Source organism: Myripristis murdjan, chromosome 10 (genome assembly GCF_902150065.1).
Source record: "Myripristis murdjan chromosome 10, fMyrMur1.1, whole genome shotgun sequence".
Classification (NCBI taxonomy): Eukaryota; Metazoa; Chordata; class Actinopteri; order Holocentriformes; family Holocentridae; genus Myripristis; species Myripristis murdjan.
The window spans coordinates 25,497,367-25,513,960 of NC_043989.1; the positions used below are offsets into that span (position 1 = coordinate 25,497,367).

At 43.5% G+C, this 16,594-nt stretch overlaps 1 protein-coding gene across 2 annotated transcripts in view; it reads left to right on the plus strand.

Annotated features, from left to right (window-relative positions):
* macrod1 (mono-ADP ribosylhydrolase 1) overlaps positions 1–16,594 on the plus strand; it is a 103,338-nt gene that overhangs the window by 81,359 nt on the left and 5,385 nt on the right. For both annotated transcript variants that reach the window (XM_030061592.1, XM_030061591.1), the window contains exons 6-8: positions 9,482–9,609; positions 11,162–11,192; positions 14,172–14,245. In XM_030061592.1, the coding sequence (XP_029917452.1) occupies positions 9,482–9,609; positions 11,162–11,192; positions 14,172–14,245 (233 nt within the window). The remainder of the gene's footprint in view (positions 1–9,481; positions 9,610–11,161; positions 11,193–14,171; positions 14,246–16,594) is intronic.

The following is a 16,594-nucleotide window of genomic DNA, read 5'->3' on the forward strand; positions in this document are numbered from 1 at the left end:
TATGTATTTTTGGTGGAACATTTTTTTTTAATTAATGAAATAAGTATAGCACTATCTTAATGCCATCTGGTGAGAACACCCAATCCTTAGGATTTAGTGTTCTTACCAGTATAAGGCAGGATAGAAGGAAATTGAAGGCAGGATAATTCCTGCCTTCAATTCCACACAATCATTTTGTTTCTAAATAAAAGTGGATGGCGTCTAGAGGACAGGAAATAAGTGAAATGATAACCGGCTGCCTCTCTGATGCCCACGTAAAAATCCACAGGGCTTTTTAAAAGGTGGGGCACTCTGTCTTAAAAGTTACTGGTCCTTGTTACAGATTCCCCAAACTGTTTCTAACGTTATTTGATTGCAATTTAATGAAAAATTTAGATTCCAGCAATGATACTTAAATGTCTTACCTAATGTGAGCTATGATTTTGCTAGAATGAACTGATTTTCCTCTTTCCTCTCACGCTACTCTCCACCTGGTGCATTTTAATTAAAACTGCTAATTAGGGGAGATACTTAACTAAAGAAATTTTGGTGTTTCTGCATATTGAATCACCAATCAGCTGTAATAACAAACTAAATCAGCTAGTTAAATACGGTGATTTCCATCAGATGCATATATATTTTTATATTTTAGGTTTTATATTTTACGTTTAAGTTTTATGCAACTCACTCAACACGCTCACCCATTCTCATCCATTTCCTCTCGTTCTTTCCCTCTCTCTCTCTCTTTCTCCCTTTCACACAAACACACACATGCACACACACACACACACACACACACACACTGCATGACACACTCTCCGGCAAGTCTCTTCAACTCACTCTCTCTTTCACCTATTACTCCCTCACACACCACTAGCTCTCCATCTCCTCTCTCACTCTCGGGGTAATGTGGGCCAGCAGCAGCGTGGTGTTGGGGGTGGAGGGGTGAGGGGGGGCTGGTGGGGGGTGCAGTTGTTGATGTATGGTGGAACTAAAGCAACCCTGCCGATCGATAATGTAAACAGGAGCGGAGAGAGGCGGTAAATAAGGCCGACTCCTGACAGAACTGTCTGCCTCAGGTGACAGAGGGAGGGGAGGAGGATGGGGGAGGGAGGAGGGGGGGGGGGGGGGGGGGCAAAGAGAGATGCAGGGAAGAATAGGGAACGGAGGGAGGGAAGGTAAATAGAAGAAGAGGTAGGAGAGAGGAAAGAAAGAGGAAGAGGAGAAGGAGGGAAAGGAGGAGCGGAATGGAGCACGGGTGGTGGGAGAGAGAGGAGAGAGAAAATGCAAAAGAGGGAGAGAGAGAGGAGGCTGGATGAGGTAATGGTGAAGCCGGGAGGGAGAGGAGAAAGGTAGGCAGGGATGGAAGGAAGGGAGGAGAGTGACGGTAAAGTGAAACAGAGCAAAAGATGGAGTGACGGGGAAGATGAATGAAAAGCAAGGAGGGAAGAGACGGCCAGAGACGCGGCGGGGAGGAAATTGATGACAAAAAGGTGAGAGAGAGCGCAGGGGGAGGGACCGCATTGAGAAGCGTCGGCGAGGGGCGGCACAGAGAGGCGGAGAAGCAGATAATTGCGTTAGCCACAAGAAAAACGAGCGCGCGGTTTTTACATGGCAATTCAATTTTCAGAGAAAGCATGCGCATGTTGGTGCGCGTCTGCACTGGAAAGCAGGCTAGCAGTGACATTTAGCAGATGACATGCAGATGAATGACCACCAAGTGACCCTCTATTGAACCTTAACCAGCACCACACACACACACACACACACACACACACACACACAGAGCCGAGTTGTGAACCTGGCCACCACTGAGCGCTCAACTGATGCACTGGCATGGCCGAATAATTTTGCGAGAGCGCGCGCTCCCACCGGACGACTTGACCACTGAACTCGTTCAAACACAGCAGGGTAAGCGCACACGTGCAAACAATTACACAATTCGCCATCACTAAATATAGTCATGGCAATTGCTAACACGTGTGTGACAATGCCAAATTCTGCTCTATTAATACCGTGCTATTTTTATGTGCACTGCACTGTGTAATTGCGCATCATCTTTTTCCCCTTCCGCTCGGCTGCGGATTTGACCGGGGTAATTAAGCATATGCGTGCGTGTGTATGTTTCATTTCAGAGTACTTTTACCAGCTCACATGCTCTGATGTAATCATCTCTTGTGCACAGGAAGTGGTGCGTTTTAAATTTCTGTCAACAGCGAACACAACGGCCGGGTAGTTAGCATGATAGCGGATCGCGGTTCACGGCCGAGCGACTGAAGAGAAGACGTGCCACCGACGGGAAACTCAACCTTCAGCAACAGAAAATAGAAGGAAAAGGTGGACTCGCTGTTTGACAGGCGTTCTCTAGGAGGTGCAGTGCAGAAACACCACAATAATGAGCTCTTAATACCAAATATTTAAAAAAAAAAAAAAACAGGATGTGGAGGATTAACACTTTAATTGGTGTGAGATCAACATAGAAGTGTAGCATGGAGATCAGGGTGGGGCTGAGTGTAGGTCATCTGGGTTATCAAGCTGGAGCCTCCCATCACAGACCACAGATGTTTGATTAAATTAGCCTCATGACACCTCCATAAGGATCATTAGCTGCTCCTGGCATCGCAACCAGACCCCACCCCCCACCCCGACACACACACATGTTCACACACGCATCTACTCTCATCACTAGATGGCTTCACACGGAGCCTCCAACCGCACTCACAATCGCAATAATAGCCTAATCCGACTGAAAATGTGTCACGCACTGAATGTTAGGGACACTCGAGTCCTTTCATGAAATGCACGGCGGAGGTGAATCGAGGTAAAATCCATTATTTTCCCCACGATTTCTCTCGCTAAATCTATACTAAGCACAAAGGAGATGTACATGAAGAGGAGCAGATGAGCTAAAGAGGGATTTTCATAAGCTTTTAGGCAGCTGAGATTTGGATTGTGTCCAAAAAAAAAAAAAAAAAAAAAAAAATCAGGGAAAAGTTCTTATTTTTTGAACATTTCATGTCTAGACAACTAGCCAATAGGGGCAAAATCAAATATCAGGGTGTCTTTGATCGACTACCTCTATCAGTATTGCAGGGCTGACTGTTGGTGCTTTCATGAGATATTATAAACAAGATTTTGATAAACAGTCATTAGCACTGTGGATACCGTGACCAAGCGGGTTGAGGTAAATAAGACAACAGCCGCACCCCTTTGCTGTAACGCAGCCTTCACAACCAGGAAAAGGCAACAATTACGGCACATCATGATATTATGATATCCAAAATCCCAGAGGATCTAATTTTATGAAAGACTATCAAGTCACTCTGAACATTTTCTTCCAGTGCAGATCTGGAAATTCAACTGTAAGCACAACTTTCTCCCTCCAGTCTCTGCTGCAGACTTTCATCTACACCCTTCTGGTCTTGAGGGGGAGCAGCAGCGGGGGGGGGAGGGGAGCAAGCGGAGGCATCAAGCTTATAGTTTTTGATAAGTTGCCATTGCAGTAAAGCTCTTCTTCTCCCCTTTCCTGCCTAATGATTGCAGGAGGAGTATATTCTGCTGAGACTGCTGCTTCATTCAAAAGAACAGCAGAAACGCAAATATTGTGCACGCCGCAGCACACGTTCAAAAAAAAAAAAAAAAAAGGACGCACTTCATTGCGTGTAAACATAAACCTTGTCAGATCACTTCATTTACAATTCATGTAAACAGTTGCCTTCATGTGCTTGACGGGGGGGAATTCATATTGATATTGACGTTGACATTATGAATAAGTGCTGATTGGACCTAGACTCAACTCAAACTTGGGTTTTACCACGCAGACTCCCCTCCCGCACCTCACCGTAGGCCCCTCATTGTACCAACAGCATCTCAGCCAAATGAATTCCAGCTCCCCCCATCAATCTCAGCAACAATACTGTAGGCTAATGGGAGGGCTGACCCGGCTGCCTCCAAACATCTTGCTCAGCACTTCCGTCCGAATTAGCCAGAAACTTCCCAGTCACTTTAACGTTTCACACATCACAGGAACCTCTGCACGGCTCGGATGCGGTGGTGCCGTGCCTCAGGTTGGGTGGGATTAAACAAAATACTGAACAAAGCTTCCCGGTGTTAGCAGAGCTTCTTCTTGGTGGAAACACTGCCACTCTGATTAATACCTCTACGTGCTGAGCTGTTGTTTTCCCCTTGTATGAAAATCAATTCTCTACTGAACATACATTATTGTATTTAAAAAGGTTATTGGCATGGTGAAATATTACAATAATTTACTGTGTCACGCAACTAATACAGCAAAGGAAGGTATCAAGAAAAGGATTGTTTCCAAAGCAGCATAAGAAATGTTACGGTATCAGTATCAAAACATGTCAGTCGGTTTTAGAGAGATTAACAGCAAATCGCTGTAGATCGGAGCTGAGATTTTAGTCAGTTTAAATCAAAGGGTTTCCTTTATCGGCCTAGGATCGCAAACTCTTTGTTATCAAGAACATAAAGTATTTTTTTTTTATAACAACCTGAGATTTTCTAACTTCTATACTGCCCGGGCGTAATGAGCGAATCCTCCATCGCTGCCAAAATGGGTTCCATTGATTGTAGTTAGCTGGACGAATTTCCCTGTCAATGGACACAACCGGAGCACTTTCAAACTACAAATGAGGCTGTAAAAGGGCAGTGGGAGGCACATACAGGAGCACAATTTTCACGCTTTCGCTCCACATTTCTGTTTTGAAATACGATCAGCGGATCGTATTTCAAATAGTCCAAATGCTGTGTTACATCTTTCTGCCTAATGGCCTCCGATCCCGAGGGGGTGGGATTAAAGAGCTGCTTCTTCTGCGCTGTCTTCTGTGCTGTAGAGGGAACGGAGTCTGGGGCTTGTTAACTGATGGAGCGTTTTGTGTGTGTGTGTGTGTGTGTGTGTGTGTGTGTTTTGTGCACCCTGCATACAGCGTCCATCCTAGCAAGTCGATTAATCTTACATTCAGTCTTTATTTTTTCCTGAAAGTGTCGATACGTTCACTGGTATCAGGAAAATGCCACTTTATCTACGATTATTTGCATTGGAAACAAGTAAGTAAGAAAAAGTAAGCCTCAGTAATCACCATAATCAAACATCATCTTCAAATGGATATTTTTTGCAGTGTGTGTGTGTGTGTGTGTCGCGACAGTAGGCCAGTGAAGCTCACAGCGCTGGGATTCCTGCTGAGAGCAACATGCTGAGCCTCATCAGAACGTGCGGTGGCGTCGATGTAGGCGTGTAAAGGCTGGCCAAACCACGTCTCTGCGTCTCTCTCTGTTCTTCACCGGGTTTGTTTTAAGAGGGTTTCTAACTCCCTTTGCTGCCTTCTCCACCAATCTCTATTTTTCGGCCCCCCCCCACCCACTCTCCTCTCCTTCCTCACAATCTCAGAATCTCTCTCTCCATCTCGCCATTATCTCTTGTCATGTCTCTCCTTCTAACTTCCTTTCCTCTGTCTCTTTGTTTCCTTCAATCTAGTGCACTTCACTTCATTTAGTCTTTATTTAATCAATGAGTCTCATTGATATCTTTTCAAGAGACACTAGAGACAAAAAAAACACCAAAATAAAAGCACATAGAACTGACAAAGAAAATGCATAACACAGCTCACCATTGTGATGCTGGAACAGTTTGGGACAAATAATGGTTCATTTCTATTGTTTTTTTGTTTTTTTGTTTTTAACAAAAAAGTGATCCTTTCCCCTTCTGATTGATTTTGTGTTCCCTCCCTTTGTGTTTCCTCCCAACCAGACGCAGCACTAGATGATTTCACTGATTACTTAGGTTGAAATAAAAAAATCTGCAGACTCAGACCTCACATGGTTGCCTTTGCCTCAGCTAATATATCTAGCAGAAGCTCATATTGCCACAGAGTTCACCCTGTCTTCCATCAATGTCATTTTTTTTTTTTTTTTTTAATGAAACAGCCCATGTAACCTCAATCCTATGTTCCCTCAACATACAAAGAAGACACTTTATAGATCTGCTACATTTAAAGAGTATATACACATTAAATCACATATGACAGAGAGGTATATATGCCTTTTCCACAAAAAACATTCTGGCTCTCAGACTGGTTCAATTAAAGATTCTTGGAACCAGGGTGCAAACTAAGGAACTGGCCCGCATTTCCAAAAGTGTTTGGAGTGGAACCATTGCATCATCGATGGTGAGCGTGCACCACAGAGGCAAATGACCACGGTGTTGTGGTGCCCGACCCTTCGTACCTGCTGGAATAATTAGCCTACATAATCTGATTCTGATAGGATTCAGATTGAGAAGTATGAACTCTAAATAGTTTTTTCACGCAATGCTTTTATTTGCAGACATGTACGGAATCTCTGTTAAGTGTTTGCAAAAAACATTTTTAACCACCGTTTTTTAACCAGACCACAAGGTTTTCTTGGTAGAATAACACACACCCGCTTGGACTGCATTTGAGAACTGCTCTTTTCTGGTTCCGGCTGAGAACCAGCTTTTCCATTCGGGAACCCATCCATATTTGGTGAAAAATGCAAAGAACAAGTCCAAATTTGCTGTACAACCCAGAATAGAACCAGTTCTTTGTTGATGAAAAGGCATCAGCGAGGATGTTTCTCCAGGTGTCACTGGCAAGGTCGTCACTGTGTCCTCACTGGATTGGATGTGGCCAGAGGGGCCTGAGAGTTTCAACCTGTGGAGGGCAACATAACATCTCTGCTAGTGTGCATGTACTCTCTAAGGAAAACACAATCTGACAGTATGTGTTCAGTAAATAATGTCTGCAACAGCTCTGACATGAATTCTACCTTTTAATAAAGTTTATAATGATCAGTTTGTGTTGACATTGTGGAGAATGTGTAAATTTAATTCTATGTTTATTATTGAGGTTGTAGTTTGTAGAGCTCTTGTACTGGACTACATTATATTGAGAGGTGTTTCTAATTTTTTGTCCTCCCTATTTAAATACAATGAGAGGGGACAGAATAGTGGAAACACCTCTCAATAAAATGCAGTCCGGTCCAACAGCAGCACTAACTATGAGCTCAATGCCAAACATAGAACTGAATGAACACCTCTATTACTGTGACAAAAAGAAAACCTGAGCATTATAGGCAGCAGAAAAGGAAACTTTATGGCACAACAGTTGGATTGGATTGGATTAGACTGTACAGGTGGACCTAATAGAGTGGCTACTGAGTGTCTATAACATTAAACATTAACAACATGCACAATCCTATGCTCCTTTAACATAAAAATGAATAATAATGTCCAAAATGTCCATATCTGGTATGTTAACATTACATGTAAAGTTCAGTAAATAATATGCGATACGATCCAGTTGGTGGTGACTAGCAGTTACATGTTTAACGTCGTCTGCTTTGCAAAATTTCCCTGCTGGCTAGTTAGCTAGCTAACAAAAGCAGAGGCCACCTGTGTGTTGAGGCTAAGTGAGCTGACTCTTGCCAGTCCAAAAGGGCCGGCGTCCAGCGGATTTTTGGTCCTTCCTGCGAGATAATGAGCCACAACTGGTCTGTGTCAGTCTGAGGCCAGGTGTGATGCCAACCTGTTGTTATATATTTAGCAACTATTTGTGCACAGCCACCACACACCCCTGGACGTCCATGACTGTGCCAGCCTTAGTTGCTAGGAGACTGTTGATGTAAGCGCACGGCCTCTTTAACTGTGTTTAAAAGCCGGTAGAGATGTGAGGTGCAGGGGTACCTTGAACTCATTCCAGTTCAGCGGGTGCAGCTGACCAAAGGAACGACACATTCACTACCGAGCAATAACATTCCAGGAAGAGCCAGTTAGCTCTGCACAATAAAATGTTTTGCAGCTGCTGACTCGTCTCACCACGCCGAGCTCTAATGCACACGAGGGCGGCAGGATGTATCGCCTCAGCATCGGCATCGCAGTGTGTCACATTAGTCACATTGCAGGACGCGCGGGGTCGAGTCAAGCAAATGAACTCAAACACTTGATGCTGCAGCTTGTTTTGCTGCTTGATTCAAGAGGAAAACTCACCCGGTCCTCATTTTTCATGACTTATCTGCAAGATAAGTCTGTGTGATGAAACAGAATTTAGTCTGATTTAAGGGTTTTGGGATACACAGGTTGCTATGGGTGACAGCAGGCTCTGCGTGCACGGCGATCAGTTCACCATGTTTTGGCTGTTTGATGAATTGATCAAGAGTAATTGTGATGCTGTATAGATAAATCTGTTTGTTGGTCGAGTGGGAGAGTTTTATCTTCCTCAGCCGTGCCGCAGGCCTGTTTACTCCGTGCAGATTAAACAAGTTTATTAAGAAACATATGTTGTTTTTCTGAAATACCTCTCCACCTGTTCTCTCTCCTCTTGTACATGACACTGTCACAGTTGTATACATGAAACCGGAGCGGAGGAGGACGGCTGAATCAAGTGTGGTAGAAAGAGGAGAGGGTTTTTGTTTTGGTAGACAAGGACAGACTCCTACAGTACCCAAATGATGAAAATTAGGATTGTTAATTACAGATCTATAGGCTACATGAATAACACACTGCATGTATCTGGTCAGGTTTCCTGTATTTTTTTTTTTTTTTTTTTTTTATATCGTAATATCAGTTTTTTTTACAAGAATTAATCTCTAATCCATATCTGTCGTACTTTCTCGTGTCCTTCTTTTGCTTTTTGTAAAAAAAAAAAAAATCCATTTAATGAAGTATATTATTAGTATGTTTCCGAACACTTTTGTGGTACAAATACTGTTTAAATCACATAAAGAAATGTGGCCTGCCGGTAAAATTAACGTTGTCGGCAAACGCTTTGGGACAATAGCACCATCAGAGAAATTACTTATTTACTGTGGCTGCGGTTCACACATGCATGCACACACTCCTGCATACACACACACACACATACAAGAACAAACTGACCAATAAATAATAAACTCATTTACTGCAGAACATACAGCCTTTACATACCTGCTGTGTACCTGTCAGTCAAACAGAAGTCGCATGCAAGCATGTTGTGACTGTCATGAAATCCCTTGCAGCGGCGGTGCACACACGCACAATATCTCACACACAAGGACAAACGAATCAATAAATAATAGGCCGGTTTACTGGAGAACAATTCTGGAGGCTGCTGGAGAGGAGCACGCAACTTGTAGAGGGAAGAAGGGAAAAAAAAAAGAGGAAATGTTGACCGATCATGTTGTACATAGAGGGATCAGATCATCAAGGAATTTTGTATTTTCTTTTCTGTCTGTTTTTCTTTGCTGTGTCCTGATACTATTTGCTTCTATGAACACCCAGATATCTTGAGTTGATCAGGTTTCATCTCATAAATAGGCGAATGTTTTGAGGACTGCTATGATGCTCATATGTGTTGTCAGATTCTGTCTGGCCTTTCTTCGTTGTCAGGTTTCGTCTGCTGTGTCTAGACGTTGTCGATGATTTTCTCAGTTTTCAGACGGTTGTTTCACTGAGTCACTTCTCTCTCCCTCTCTCTCTCTCTCTCTCCAGATGTGATCCACACGGTGGGGCCGATAGCAACAGGAGGCGTCGGGGAGCAGGAGAGGAGGGCCCTGAGGTCGTGCTACAGGAACAGCCTGGAGACGGCCACCGCTTCCCAGAATGCCGTGCGCTCCCTGGTGAGACCGGCGGGACGGGATCGAGGGATGACAGAGGGAAGGAGGGGAGCGGGAGAAGGAGAGGGGACTTGGGAGTAGTTATCGCAGGAAACAGAAAGGAAGAAGAGAGGGGAAACGAGCAGGGAGGAAGGAAGGAAAGAAAGAAAGAAGCAAAGGGAAGGATGTCGAGCGGCGTGGCGAGTCGGGGAGGGAGCGAAGAGCGAGCGCAGAAAACCGAGAGACTGCCACAGAAAAGAAAGATATTTGCCTTGTAGCAGAGGGAGGTGAGGAGGAAATTCATCACCACGGTAATATTCCGAAAAAATAAGAGGAGCGAGTGAGAAAGAGGGAGGGAGGAGAGGGGAGGAGGAAGGAGTTGTAAGCAGGTTTTATGAAGCACACGAGGCAGGAGGCTCCACCGCTGAACACGGTGTTAAAGCAAAGAAAAACATCAAAGGTACATGCAAACAAAGTTAAAGGCACAAAAGCAGCCAGGCTTTCGGTAGCGAAGATGAATGCCATGCGTTCTGGGTGCTGCTATAAATCCATAATACTACTTACCACCCGTCAGAGCAGGAATTCACCTCCACACTCCTTATCTCACTTCTCCGTTGCACTCGCAGAACCGTCAGTTGTATCCTCTTACCTTTAGAAAGCAACATTCATCAGTTTCCGTTCCAAGAAATGATCAGGAGGACCAAAGTGCGCTGCTGTCCGCTGATGCTGCTCGTTCACGCCGTTCTTTAGTTGGAATAAACAACCGATTAATTCTGATAAACAAAGTGGACAAATCGTTTGAGTATTACTTCAATCTGATCTGTCACGGTCCATGATAACAAAAATAGCAATGTGTTGTTTTGATTGGTACTGTGATTTTAGCAGTTTCATATTGAAAATACTAGCAGTGTAATATTATTATCAGGGATGCAGAGCAGGATAAACCACCAGAGCTCATTTTGCCCAAATTTTTTATGTTATCCACTTTTTTAACCTGACATGAATCTCGATGACTTAAATTCATTAAGTACATTATAGCAAATATTGTTAAAGTTAATGCATTTTGTAAAAATATGAACAGATTTGTGCGTATCGATGATTGTTTGCTTTGTAAAGATCATCAAGCGGAGGTCACGGGTCACCCTGCTTTTTAATTAGCACCCAGCGCCGCTGATGGAAAGTGTCTAAGAGGAAAAACGTAAGCGAAAAAGGGACGGCCCTTTTTTTTTTTTTTTTTTTCCGGGCACAGGACCTAAACGAGACACGTGTGTGAATGATGGCTGACACTTTGGCCTTTAAACAGCCTGTGAAGTCAGCGAGAGAAATAACGGAGAGCAGAGGTGAGCGGAGGAGAGGGAAGATTTAGATTTGCAGAGTGAGAGGCTGCTGAAGGAGGAAGAGGAGGATTTCTTGTACATTGGTGTGTGTGTGTGTGTGTGTGTGTGTGTGTGTGTGTGTGTGTGTGTGTATGGAAGAGAAAGAGAGAGAGAGAAATAGAAGATGAGTCAGGAGGAAGCAGGCTGTTATGTGATCAGCAACAGATTGTAACCATTTGTTTGTCATCTTAACTCTGCAGGCTTTCCCTTGCATCTCCACTGGAATCTACGGTCAGTGTTTGTGTTTGTATTTCTCTGTGTGTGTGTGCGTTTGTCTTTCTAATATGGAGAACAAATAAGAACAAATTGTTGCCGTTTTCTTCTGGTGAATGGGATGTGTGTGTGTGTGTCTGCAAGTGTGTGTGCACATGTGCAGGAAAATCTTGTATTTCCCATTTCCCATCATTTTCATGGTTGTATGCTTAAATAATGTCTGAAAATAATAACCAACTGATTTTGAAAGAGCACTTTTGTTTATTGTTTATTAGAGATCCATGTTCATCTGACAGCATATGTCACACACACACACATGACATATGCCGGACACGTTTCCCCGTCACAGCCTTATTTGTTTCCCAGTTATCAGTGGCTCCACACGCTCTCAGCCAGCGTGTGGAGCCACTCTGTGCCACTTGGCCACATTATCTCTTCCAGCCCAGAGGTGGTTCTCAGATTAAGGCCTCGGATTAGGACCGCAAGATTAAGATAGATTAGGCCAGAGATGGTGTCAGACGGGGTGTAATCCCCCTTTGCGCTGGCAGTGGAGAGAGTTAAGCACAGTGCTTTAACAGCCCCCCCCACCCCCCCACCCCGGCGTGGCTCCGGGCGGGAGCAGTAGTTTTCATCATTTCGGTTCTCTTGTTAGACAGAGGGAAGACGTCTTAATCTGTCTCTTTCTTGGTTTTTCCTTCGGGAGTGTCGGTTGTAATGTACTTCACTAATACTGTACTAATATACTGATAAGGAGCAGTTCACCCAAAATACAAAAAAAAAAGGATATTGTCCCATTTAGTGCAGTCTATCCATCCAATTTCTGTGCGATTTGAGGTTTCCAGGCTGCCCCCCACATTCGCTCTGTCACCATGGGGCTGCATGGGTGTGAAGGTGCTGAAACCAGCAAAAATGTACATGTATTAAAGTAAACAGCCACAGCTGTTTCCAAAAACAAGGACATGGATACCCCACCTAATCCACAGCCCTCAGGGGAGAGGAGTTTCAATGGGAACAGTGTCAGTTTTGTCACATCCCGACAAAATATTTTTGTTAGTGACCAATTTTACCATGACAAGGATGTGACAAGAAACAAGAAGGTGCTTCGAACAAGAGGGGGATCCAGGCACTCGAGATATCAGACAATGTGACAACGAGGAGGGAAATATTAAAAAGCCTTTATTGCAGTGGATAAATCATGTGAGAAGCCAACATGTTTTGACTGCTGAAGGTCTTTGTCAGGGCTTTAGAAACAGACAGTACGGGTGCAGCCTCACCTAAATGTACATAAGCAACATGAATGGAAACAGATATCCATATATAGGTTTAGAGCAAACATGTCTTTTAGTTATTGTTAACTAAATTTTAACTAGAACTGTGTGGATAATAAACAACTAAAATATGCCAATAATAAAATTTTAAACTAAAATGAAAATCCATGCCAAAATGAACACTGATAGTCCAGTAATTTTAGGCCAAAATTGGGGTCAACCTAGGACAAATTGCAAGAGAAACAAACTCAACTGATTTTGTATTCTCAGTTTGTCCTGAGTGAGGGAAAAAAAGTCCCAAGGAATCCTATTGGTGGAAAGTTTTGAAAATCACCTATATATGACCACATATTACCAAAAAACACTGTTTTTAACACACAGGTGATTGGGGTTCAAAATTTTACTTTCCGATATCACTATAAAAATTCACAAGTTGATTACACACACAAAGACAAGAAAAAAAGTCAATTACAAGTTCTTTGAGTTATTCTGTTTACACATGCATATCACACATTATCTGATTTGATATGCGCTAATTGGAATAAATGCCAGAACAGATATTTAAACAGTGAATTAAAAGGTTACTATATATATAGTAACCTTTTAATTCACTGTTATATAGTAACCTTTTAATTCAAGGTTATATTATATTAGTTCACTGTTTAAATATCTCTTCTGGCATTTATTCCTTATATTCCAATTAGCGCATATCAAATCAGATAATGTGTGATATGCATGTGTAAACAGAATAATTCAAAGAACTTATAATTGACTTTTTTTCTTGTCTTTGTGTGTGTAATCAACTTGTGAATTTTTATAGTGATATCTGAAAGTAAAATTTTGAACCCCAATCACCTGTGTGTTAAAAACAGTGTTTTTTTGGTAATATATGGTCATAAATAGGTGATTTTCAAAACTTTCCACCAATGGGATTCCTTGGGACTTTTTTTCCCTCACTCAGGACAAACTGAATTTGCTTCTCTTGCAATTTGTCCCAGGTTGTTTCATAAAATGACTGGACTATGATTGGGAACTCTTCTTGTATCTGTCTGCCTCTAAGTCGCCCCCGCTGGAGGCAGATAGATGCAGTGTGCTTGTGTTCCTTTGCTGTATTTTGGATGAAATACTCCTTTAAGTAATAAAATAGTAATGAGCAAACACAAGGAAATGACAAATGTAAGCAGTTCAGCGGGGCTGCGACGGTTTGCTCCTAGATCTATTACCTTATTCCCTCATTTTGAAATCCGCCTCATGATATATGGAATAATTACCTCTATAATCACCCAGTATGTATTTGTTTAGCTTGAGAAATTGAGCCAGATGATGCATTTTCTACTGCCTTTGCATTTTTTCCCCCCCAGCGGTGGGGATAGTTTCCCTGGCATTGAGGAAGGCCCTGAGCCGCCGTGCGAGCGCAGAGGAAGCGCTGGAGTCTTCCCTCCATCTGTTTGCCGCCGTAACAAACAAGCGTGTTGCTTCTGTCGCACGTCGGAGCGGGCGTGTCGAGATGAGAGGGAGCGGGGCGCGGGAAGCGGGCCGCGCGGCGAGGAAACACAACAGCGAGTGTTAGCACAGTGGAAAAAGAGGAACAGATACCTGTCTGGGAGGAAGAAAACACAGTGCCGACGCCGACCTAACCCAAACACACAGATCTGTCACCGCACCTGTTCCAGCCAAGTGTGTGTGTATATGTTCTGACACGTGTGTGTGTGTGTGTGCGTGCGTGCAGGGTACCCACCTGAGCAGGCCGTGCACGAGGTGCTAGCAACAGTGAGGGAATATCTGGATGAACATCATGACAAGGTGCGTATGTGCGTGCACGTGTGTGTTTATGTGTGTGTGTGTGTGTGTGTACTTGTCTGCGTCTGCATGATTGGCAATTTTTCCCCACCATTTCCTCTAGGTATTCTTCCTTTCACAGCTGTTGTTTTTGTTTTCTGGGGAGAGCGAGGAGAAGGGGTGTGCTGAGATGGCGCACGCACACACACACACACACACACACACACATGCGCACGCACATTTAAAACACACACTCCCGAGTTCTGGCTCACACGCTCATGGCCAAGTCTGCGTTTTAATTGGCTCCTTGCGGGACTAAAGCCGAGTAACACAAACACACACAAGCACAGACACACACCCGCTCTCTCCCCGGAGGAACGGCGAGCCGAGAAAAGACAAAATGATGGAATAGATGACTGGAGGGGAGAGAGGGGACAGAGGGAAGAGGGGGGTGATGGGAGCTGAGATCGGAGCACAGAGGAAACTTTCCAATCAGTCGTTTGCACGCTCCCCGCCTTCCCTCCTTCACTTCGAACATCTCCTCCCTCTCACGCTTCAGTCTTTCTCTTCCTCTCTTCCTTTGTTTCTTCTTTCTGTCGCTCTCTCTCTCTCCCCTCTGCTCCCTAACCGCCTGGCCGTGTCACCTCTCCCTCAGAGGCTGTTGACAAAGTTATTGTTAGCGCCGGCGTCTCCAGAGTCTCTGTGGCAACACCAGTCAACCTGTGCCGTCAGCCGCGCTGAACTCGCCGCCCAGCGCTCACTCAGCAAAACCTGTGACGAGCAGCGTAAGAAAGACGTGCAAACCAAACAAAAAGACAAAAAAAAAAAAAAAAAAAAATTACATTCTGTTCATATCTTGAAATAATTCTGTTGTGTGTTCTTGAAGAAAATGATTGAATTGAAAGCAAATGTGACGCACAGTGTGTTCAAGTTAGTCCGGCGTACGAATTCAGAATGTCCTCACTTCCACACTGAACCCCAGCGCTTTATTTTATTATTTTTATTTCATTTCATTTCATTTCATTTCATCCTTCCAGTGGTTTGCTGGGTCCGTCCTGGTTCGTGAAGGTTTTCTGCGGGTCGGCCCGCTCTGATCGAAAATAAAAAATAAAAATTGCGAATACATTGTGAAGCGGAGCCGGTTTCACAAACCAGGGAATATACCAACCTTGCAAATCGAATCACAAATAGTAATATTTATTTGTAATGCACTTTTTCAAAAAACAAACAAAAAACAGAACTCCCAACATGGAGCGAATCAGACAGTTAGGGGTGTAATAATTCATTTGTTGCATTATGCAATGCATCAATTATAAATTCTGCTGATTTATCAGTCTGCTAAAATAAAAAAAATACCTCAGCTGGAATCAATATGACCTGGATGTTGGACTGTTTTGGTCAATATATAATTTAGTTAGTTAGGAATATATCATTTTTAAGTTATTTCTGTTTGTTTGTTTCAAATTTCAGAATAAATTAAGATTGCTGCACACATGAATTCAAATGAAATGTAATTTTGGCTAAAAGTATTGAATCAAATACTCAAATGGTTTTACAAACCTGCATCAAACTGATTCATTTACATTAAAAAAACTCATCAGTTAACAAGTGACAAAATCAAATTGAATCAAACTCTCAAAGCCAAAGATTCAGTTGAAGCTGATTCTGGTTTTGCGCTGCAGAGACACCAGAGAAAGGGGAAGCTGTGGCTCCTGTGGCTGCAGAGACACGAGGCCTCAGGGCCCGAGAGCGCAGCAACACTTCCCACGACCACTGGAGGTTTATCAGACGCTAATTATGAGAGTTGTTTCCAAATTATATGTGGCAAAGTAAAAGCAGCAACACAAGAATCTTACATACATGTGGGTGTCTATAGGTTTGTTTAGGCGCAGAGTTCTCCAGGTTTTAAAGGGACGTGAAGAGTAAACAGTCTCCCAGCATCTCCTTGATGAAGGCTCCACTCAGTGAACCACAGGAATAAACCGGCTGCCAATCAGCAGGCAGTTTTCTGTTAGAGCAGAGTGTTTACAGGGACGCTATTTCCCTAACAAAAAAAAAAAAAAAAAACAAGCTGCAGGTCTGAGAGAGCCCATTATATTCACTTGATGTTATTGTTAGCTTTAGCATCTCCAGGGTCTCCGATGCACCGGCATCAAAATGAGCTCCCCGCTGCTGCCATTTTCCGGGGGCCATTTTGCATCTCTCCTAGTAAGCATTCGGCTTATTGCAAATCCGGGGAGGCTGGCAAATGGTGTGAGAGGAAGAGTCAAACTTCGAGGTTCTGAGCCGCCGCCTCAGAGGAGGGAGGTAGTTACTGCACATTTCCATATCTTCCCTATTAGCCTCCATTAAGATTCTGGCGAGCAGGAATCG